Below are 9,266 nucleotides of genomic sequence, written 5' to 3' on the forward strand. Positions count from 1 at the left end.
AGAGCCCTTCCTTCTAGCGCCAAATGATAACTCCTGGTGTTGGGGCCGCTCCTTCGACGCCGTGCCTGGATCCTTCGTCGCTGTGGAGGTGTAGATGTGGCGGGGTTCCTACAAAACAACACCAGAAGGGGGGTTTTGGTCCCGCGGCGCCTCCGCCGTGAGAGTAAGAACTCGCTTTTTGGGAAGATGAAGATAGATAGGAACACAGGGTGTCTATGTATGTATATGGCTGTAAGAGAGTGGTTAACCCCAAAACCTTACCTTCTTGGGCTATTTATAGCCCAAAGATAGGGTTTTGAGGTTGGTACCTTTAAATCGTAGCCATTGGTTCTGGGAGCAGAGGACACCTGATTGAAGTGGATGCTTTACACATGTCAGCGCGGGACTGGTCGAGGAATGTTCTGAAAATCCTCTGACACGTGCCCTCATTATTCCCATGATTGATGTGTGACAATTGTCCGTGTCATGTGCTTGGGCCAGTGTTTCACGTGCTGAGATAGTATACAAGACTAGACTGAGTTAGGGATCCATGACTAGTACTTCTATGAACTATATGGAGTTAATAATTCAGGACTAGACCTTGCACTAGCTATATACTATCAATAACCAACCGCCTATTAAAAAAGATTCCATCTACTCTGATTGTGGCAAGTGGACTAATGGTCCAGTAATTCATAATTTGTGATTTGTAACTTGTAATTAAAACAGAAGAAGAGTCTTTCACAAGCCTACTGTTTGTCTCTGATTTTGATGCACATTTATACTACTATTGTTACACCTTACACATACACACACACCCTTTTATATCTCTACATCCCCCCTTCAGACACTGTGGTCTGTGTGAGTGAGAATACTTCACTGGGCTTCTTGTTTTTTTCATTTTATATTTCTTTTTCAGCATTTTTGAAGAGATCATCAAGGCGGGCTAATGGCCTTTTTCTTTCTTGATGCAAGATTTCATCTTTATGTTGTGCATTTTGTCAAGATGTGTTCTTGGGTGGTTTAATCTATGTGGGTCTTTTTTTTTGTTTTGTTTTAGAGGGCTTTTTGCATCAGATGTTGATGATTGCATTTGTTATTAGATGTTGTTTTATTTGATTAAAGGGTGTGTTTGTTTGATTACAGGGAGCATTTTTATTTGGGATTTTTGGGTTTAATCTATCTGCATTTGTTGGTTTTTCAATTAGAGATGTTCATCTTTATTCTTGGAATGTGACTTTATGTAGTGATTATCTATGTTTGGTATGTTTACATTGCAGGCCTCAATACTTTCTGTATCAATTGATGTTTACACATAGTTTACTCTCTGTACTCACTTTTTGGTGTTGGTTTGGACTAATTGTGCATCTTGTATGTGCATCTTATATTTATGTGTGTAATATTCCTTTTTTTTAATTGAATGTTTCTAGTAAATTAAGGGATTCTTGATGCTTTGTACAGGTTTCAGGAAAATGTTGAGGAAGAGGTCTAGATCACAACAGAAAGATCAACATATGGGTCATCCAGTGTCCGATGTTTCGGATTCTCAGTATCATCCAGATGTTTCTGCACAGAAACATAAACCAAATTCATTTTTCAGTCTTCCTGGAGTGTTTGTAGGGCTCAGTCCAAAAGCTTCTGAACTTGAATCGATTAATAGCCCCACTTCCCCATTGGATTTCAGGGTGTTTTCGTCTCTAGGAAATCCGTTTAGATCCCCCAAATCGTCTCAAGAGAATCATCACAAGAGTTGGGGTTGTAGTAAAGTAGGCCTAAGCATTATAGATTCTCTTGATGATGAAACTACATCAGGGAAAGTTCTCCGATCATCGGATAGTAAGAATATACTTTTTGGAGCACAGATGGGGATCAAAATCCCTAATGTGCGGAGCCGTTTTGAATCTTTTGAGGCACCTAATTCACTGCCTAACAATTATGCAATTTTCCCTTCAAAGCATATTGTTAAACCATCCAAACTCCGCAATGGAAGCTCTAGTGTTCATTTTGAAATTGGAGAAGCTTCACTTGTAGACGAGTCTTTTGGAAAGTTCCGATCTTGTTCACTAGATAATGGAAATGTGGGTTCACAATTAGGCAACCTCAGGACCAAGTTAAGTCGTGAAATTTTTTGCTTAGATGATGGTAAAAGTTCGGTGAGTGTACCTCATAGTTTCATAGCTGGAAACCAAAATTTGAACAGTTCTTCAAGTACAGAACTGACTTGTATTGGAGTTCCCATTGGTAGTCAGAATAGTTTTATTGGTCCTCTCTCTGCAAGTGAGATTGAGCTTTCTGAGGATTATACTTGTGTGAGAACACATGGCCCTAACGCCAAGACAACTCATATATATAGTGACTGCATTTTAGGATGTCACGACAATGAGTTAGTAGAAAAGTCTAAGAATGGGAACAAGGATATTGCTTTGTCTGCTCCTGATGCTGGTCCTGCTATTTCTATTACATATCCCTCCAATAATTTTTCGAGCTTCTGTTTTTCTTGCAAGAAGACTTTGGAGGGTGAAGACATATATATGTACAGGTTAGGCGGAAGATCGTTTCTGTTTTTTTTTTTTCTTCCCTTTAGCTGACACATTGTGATGAAGTTTCTCTTGTGTGCTGCAGAGGCGACACATTTTGCAGTTGGAGTTGTCGCTCGGAGGAGATCTCGTTTCAAGAGAAACTGGAGCAGGAAAACTCGTCAAGTAACTCTGAGGAACTTTCTGGAACTAGCATGTTCATTGCTACATAAAAGCTAGCACCATGGTTGCTGGGAGAGCCACTATGCGGATAATCTATGACACAAATGAGATAGGCAGACACCCCTAATCATCTGTTTTACCAAGAGCTGTATGTTTATCATTTTAGCAGCCATGGATGATTAAGTCTTTCTTGTGTGTATTGTGTCAAATATTTCACTGTCTTGGTGGGTAATTTTGGCGACCATTTAGTTTTGCTACCAATAATTCTGACATAAAAATATATAAAGATGGGACTCATTGTAGTATTAAACTCTGATGGTGTGGCTTATTGTCCTGCCGCCCAATATTTTTTTTTGTTTCCTACTCTGGCTTGACAGGAGTTGGTGTAAGCCTCAAGATGTTATAAATGACCACAACATTTGATATATAAGTGACTTTCATGTATTCTCAAGTTTTTCTTCTGGTTCTGTTTCTTTTGTTCTGTACTAATGTGTGATTGTAAATATAATGTGAAGATAAAGTAGTTATCTTTGATCATTGTTTTGCTGAAGGCTGCCACAACTGTGTTATATAGAGTTTTACTGGTCAAGTGATAGAATACTAATTTGATCTCAAATGATACTGATGATCCATATTGAAGTTATGCACTACCATTCATCATTTCCCAGACAATTTCTTCCTCCAAAACAATGTTGTAATCATGTAACATAGCAGTTTTTGTAGACTTTTGTGATATCTAGAGTGAGATTCATTATGAAAATGGAGACTAACCAACTCCTATAGGAGCCCGGTTACAAGTACGTTTGAGCCTATAAGCACTGTTAGTCTCTTGACATGGCGGTTAATGTCTAATGTGTTTTTTTTGCCTTTGCTTACATTTTGTGCAATTTCAACTGCATTGAGTAAATTTCTGCAGATTGAGAATGTCAGAATTTCGTAATAGGAATTTGTGCACAATGTCTCGTGTTCTATATGGCTGGAGCATGGTTTTTTGTCGCCCTCCTTTCTGTAATCCTTTTTTCTTCAGATTTACTTGTAGCGAGTATTTGTAATACCTGGTCTTGTAATTAGAAAATGGTCAACATAAGAAATCAAACACATTTACCTTCATCGGATACCATCTATATTATGTACTCCAGGAAATACAGCACTTCCTTCCCTGTCTGCCTCTACTAAACTTAGCATTGAACACCATTCCTTTAAGGCGTGCTTAGTGCTGACACTGCACTCTTTTTATTGTGCCGACTGCTGAGTCCAAGTTAATTAGAAGAAATTACTGGCAGGCTTGTAGCAGAATGAGTAATTATTTTTACTCAATTTATGATGCAACAGAGCTAACATTTAAAAGACAGATAAATAATACTACATGCTAGTTTCAAAAAAATAAAATAAAATAATACTATGCATGCGAATTCAGTACCGGACATTAAAGGACACATTAAGTATTCAAATTCAGCTTACAACAGTAAAACTTCTCGGAACCAAATGAAAAACTAGAAGAGGTGTTAGTGTGTTACCCATATGTGATAAACCATAGAAGCCCTCAAAAGCTGATCACGAGGGTAAAAAGGGAATTGCAGAACTAAAGGGCAAATCAGGAAGTTTAAATAAAACATAAGGGTAAAAGGGTCAAAGCTGATGGAAGGGGATAAAAAGGAGGAATGGATTACGATTAGGGTTATCCGATTATTTGGCTACTTTACTTTTGTATTGAATTGGGAGAGAACGAGCCTCTCGAATTGTCCATTATTGTAAGCGTACTCGTAATTCAACTTATATATTGGAGATCTACTTTGTTAAAATACATACATCAGTCATTAAATTGTTAGGGTTCATCTAGTATATTACAAGTGGTATCAGAGCAGTTTTCGGTGGAAGATGGGGCCGCCGTCGATGACACAGCGGGTGGAGCAGATGGAAGAAAAAATCACAGGTCTGGAAGTTAAGGTTTCAGAGATGGTATCAAAAGCCATAGAGAAGGCGGTGGAGGCGATGCATCACTCACTGTCCGAGATGTTATTAGAAGGGCAATCAAAGATTACGAAGTAGTTGGGGGCAAATCTGGACTCGTTGGCAGGGCGATTAGAAGGGCGAGTATAACGTACTCGTGAATTCCACTAGTCGTTGATTAATTCCTTGAAAAACGAACAGTTACAGTTCCAATCAGAGATAAGGTCGACGTTGACAGGAATTTAGGCAAGTCAAGTGCCTCTAACTCACAAGCCTGAAGGTAGTATAAACAGAATGGGTCCCTCGTCGAGTTCGATGGCAGCGTTTGTGGGGAGCGAGACTTATAGACAATGAGTTGTGGGAAGACAAATAGAAGGCAGTAATGGTCAAGTGTTTGATGGGGGAGGATATGTAGGTTTTAGTGGTTATGGTGAGGTGAATGGAGGGTTGAACGGGGCGATGAATAGTATGTCCATGGGAGGAGGTACATGTGGTGTAACGGGTGGAGGAAACATAGGTGAAATTGGGGGTTGGCGATATAGGAAGCTGGATATGCCTTTCTTTGACGGGGTGGATACGGATGGGTGGATACTCTGAATTGAAAGATATTTTAATTTTTACCGATTGACGGGGGTGGAGAAATTGGAGGCAGTGGTAGTAGCGTTAGAAGGGGATGCACTACAGTGGTTTCAATGAGAGAACAAACGTAAGCCAATTAGACGGTGGGATGAGTTGCGAGAATATATGTTGAGACAATTTCGACCCTCAAGTGGGGGATACATGTGTGAGCAATGGTTAGCTACTACACAGACCACGTCGATGACTGATTATCGCCGCAAGTTTATAGTGATAGCTGTTCCTTTGGATCGACTACCGGAAAATATCATGCTGGGACAATTTTTGAATGGTTTGAAAGATGACATTCGAGCTGAGGTTAGACTGTTGAACCCCATTAACCTTGAACAGGGTATTGAGTTAGCTCTGAGAGTGGAAGAGAGAAACAAATCAAGTGCACTGAAGAAGTCAGGAATGGGAAGTTTTAAAGGGAGTCAATACTCCTCAGTTTTGTTTAAGAGCCCAACAATGGGGGGTTCATCAGCTTACAATCTCCACTCTAGTCCGACCTTTGTTCGTAGTTGGGTGTCACAGACAGGTGAATCTCAAAGCTCAATAAGCTCCCCAAAAACAGCAACACCCCGTAACTCCATTAAATCTGGTGGGGAGATGCGGAGATTAACTGACAAGGAGTTACAAGATAAGAGAGCCCGGGGTTTGTGCTTTAGATGCGATGAAAAATGGTCTATTGGGCACCACTGTAAAATGAGAGAGCTCAGTATTTTGTTGATCAAGGAAGATGAGGAGGAAGGCACGGAGTTTACGGGAAGCGACCCCCCATGTCACCTATAGATGATAGCCTAGCTGAGGTAACTCTTCAACCTGAAGTTTCATTAAACTCCGTAATAGGGCTGTCAAATCCTAAAATAATGAAGTTAAAAGGGATGGTGAAGGGGCGAGACGTAGTGGTCATGATAGACCCAGGTGCTACGCACAATTTTATTTCATTATCGTCGATTGAGGAGTTAGGCATTCAATTGGATGAAAATGGAAGTTTTGGTGTTTCCTTGGGCAATGGGGATGCTATTCGGGGCAGGTACTTGTGTAAAAATGTGGAGTTGGTTCTGGATGGAAGTGTGGAAATAATGGTAGATATGTTGCCTTTGGAGTTAGGGAATTCAGACATAATATTGAGGGTACAGTGGTTGGAGACTTTGGGCACGGTTGTACACAATTGGAAAACGCAAATAATGCAGTTTGAGGTAGAGGGGCGTACTATTACGCTGGTGGGTGATGCGTCTTTGGTCCATTCTCGAATCTCTCTAAAGGCTATGCTTAAGATGTTACGCAAGGAAAGACAGGGGTTTTATGTATAATTGAATGTGGTCGAAAAAAATGGACTGGAAACAACAGTGAGGAGAAGCACGTAGCAAGGGTTCTAGCATGTTTAAAAGAGGTAATTGATAGAAATGCTGTGGTATTTGAGGCTAAACCAGGGCTGCCACCAGTACGGGGACACGGGCACGCAATTATACTTAAGGACGAATCCAATCCAGTGGGTGTCAGGCCGTACCGCTATCCCCAGTGTCAAAAGGATGAAATTGAGAAACTAATTCAGGAGATGCTAGAGCAGGGATTATAAAACCTTCGAGCAGCCCTTATTCGAGTCATGTTCTACTTGTTAAAAAACGGGACGACTCTTGGCGATTTTGGGTGGATTATAGAGCATTGAACAAGGAAACAATTCCTGATAAATATCCGATTCCAGTAATCGACGAGCTACTTGATGAACTCCATGGTGCCACAATCTTTTCAAAGTTGGACTTAAAAGCAGGGTATCACCAGATTCGAGTTCGACCTCAAGACACTCATAAGACAGTGTTTAGGACCCATGACGATCATTACGAGTTCTTGGTGCTTCCTTTTGGATTAATGAATGGGCCAACAACTTTTCAGTCCTTAATGAACGAGGTACTTCGGTCTTTTCTGCGTAGATTTGTGTTGGTTTTTTTTGACGACATCCTCTTATACAGCAAGATTATGGAGGAGCATTGCAAACATTTAAATACAGTGCTGGAAACTTTGGTGAAAAATTAGTTGGTAGTAAATAAAAAGAAATGTGATTTTGGTAAAATAGAGGTGGCATACTTGGGTCACGTGGTTTCAGCCCAAGGTGTAGCAGTAGACAATGATAAAGTAAAGGCAATAGTAGAATGGCCGCAACCTGCAAATCTGATGGAGTTACGTGGATTTTTAGGTTTGACGGGGTACTACCGGAAGTTCGTATCAAAGTACGCCTATATTGCCCATCCACTAAGAGAACAATTGAAGAAAGATGCTTTTGGGTGGACGGATGCAGCCACAGTTGCGTTTAATAAATTAAAGGAAGTTTTGGTCAACCCACCAGTGCTCGTACTACCGGACTTTAATAAGCAATTTGTGATCGAGACGGATGCTTCGGGTTACGGTTTGGGTGCCGTGTTAATGCAGGACAACAGACCGGTGGCATTTTTTAGTAAACTTCTGGGGCCTCGGGTGAAACTTAAATTAATCTAAGAAAAGGAACTTATGGCAATATGTCTGGCCGTTCAAAAATGAAGACATTATTTACTGGACCGTCATTTTCTGGTTAAAACAGATCAGCAAAGCCTACGTTTTATTATGCAGCAACGCGAGATTGGTGGGGATTATCAGAGGTGGATCACCAAGTTGCTTGGGGTACTCGTTTGAAGTTCTATTTAAACCTGGGAGTTCCAACCGGGTTGTTGACGCCCTTTCTCGAAAGAATGTTGGTGACGTTGAAGTGGAGTCACTATTGACAACTCAAACAATTGACTGGGCAAAAATAGATGCAGAGGTTGCTAGTGATTTGTTGCTTAACCAAATTTGCCAAGATTTGTTAACATGTACAAAAGCACATACTCACTTTAGTCTGCGAGAGGGTACCTTGTTGTACAAAAATCGTATGGTTATACCTCGCACCTCGTCATTTATTCCAACTTTACTGCAACTATATCATGATTCCCAAATTGGTGGGCATTCAGGAGAGATTAAGACGTATTTCCGAGTTGCAGCAGAGTGGTTCTGGGTAGGGATGCAGAGCGATATTAAAACATATGTGCAACACTGTGAAATTTGTCAAAGGCATAAAGTCTCACAACAAGTGCCTGCGGGGTTACTACAACCATTATCTGTTCCACTGCAAGTCTGGGATGACATCACATTAGATTTTATAGAGGGGCTGTCCATATCACATGGGGTTAATACTATTTTGGTGGTGGTAGACCGTTTCTCTAAATATGCTCATTTCCTCACTCTACGCCATCCATTCACTGCCTTAATAGTTTTCAATCTGTTTGTTAAGGAAATTGTGAAACTTCATGGATTTCCAAACTTGATAATCTCGGATAGGGATAGAATTTTCTTGAGTAGCTTTTGGAAAGAATTATTCAGATTGCAGGGGACAACACTGAAGAGAAGTACTTCCTATCACCCGCAAACGGATGGTCAAACGGAGATAGTGAATAAAGTTTTGGAGACGTATTTGCGATATTTTGCTAGTGGCCAACCTAAGTCATGGTCCAAGTGGATGCATTGGGCAGAGTTTTCTTACAACACTTCGACTCACATGTCTACAAAACTCACACCTTTTAAAGTCTTATATGGTCGTGATTCGCCTATGGTGACTCGAATGGGGAGGGGTCAATCTCCGGTGGACACTGTGGAAGCTTCACTGCAAGAGCGTGATGCTGTTTTGGATGACCTGCATATGAACTTGCTTAAAGCACAACAAAAAATAAAGGTAAATGCTGATAAGAAACGTCGGGATGAATTATTTGCTGTTGGAGAGAAAGTTTATGTGAAACTACAACCTTATCGACAACAAACGTTGGCTAGGCAACCTTATGAGAAGTTAGCAGCGAAATTTTATGGTCCGTTTGATATTCTGGAACGCATTGGGCAAGTGGCTTACAAGTTAAATTTACCGGTTACAAGTAAGGTCCATCCTGTGTTTCACGTTTCTCAACTCAAACGTGCTATAGGGCCACTCTCAGCTAGTCCCACAATTCCTGATCAGTTCAC

At 40.7% G+C, this 9,266-nt stretch overlaps 1 protein-coding gene across 5 annotated transcripts; it reads left to right on the top strand.

Annotated features, from left to right (window-relative positions):
• Positions 1 to 668: 668 nt before the first annotated feature.
• LOC141667504 (FCS-Like Zinc finger 10-like) lies at positions 669 to 3,145 on the top strand. Of its 5 annotated transcripts, XM_074474028.1 has the most exons (4): positions 821 to 840; positions 1,260 to 1,350; positions 1,441 to 2,518; positions 2,602 to 3,145. In XM_074474028.1, exons 3-4 carry the CDS (start codon positions 1,452 to 1,454, stop codon positions 2,726 to 2,728), a joined length of 1,194 nt encoding a protein of 397 aa, XP_074330129.1. In that variant the 5' UTR covers positions 821 to 840; positions 1,260 to 1,350; positions 1,441 to 1,451; the 3' UTR covers positions 2,729 to 3,145. The 5 variants fall into 5 exon arrangements, with proteins under 5 accessions (XP_074330126.1, XP_074330127.1, XP_074330128.1 ...); XM_074474025.1 differs by lacking the exon at positions 1,260 to 1,350 and having other exon boundaries at positions 669 to 844; XM_074474026.1 differs by lacking the exon at positions 1,260 to 1,350 and having other exon boundaries at positions 704 to 1,011.
• The last annotated feature ends 6,121 nt before the right edge of the window (positions 3,146 to 9,266 follow it).

This window comes from Apium graveolens, chromosome 6 (assembly GCF_009905375.1).
Source record: "Apium graveolens cultivar Ventura chromosome 6, ASM990537v1, whole genome shotgun sequence".
In the NCBI taxonomy this organism is placed as follows: Eukaryota; Viridiplantae; Streptophyta; class Magnoliopsida; order Apiales; family Apiaceae; genus Apium; species Apium graveolens.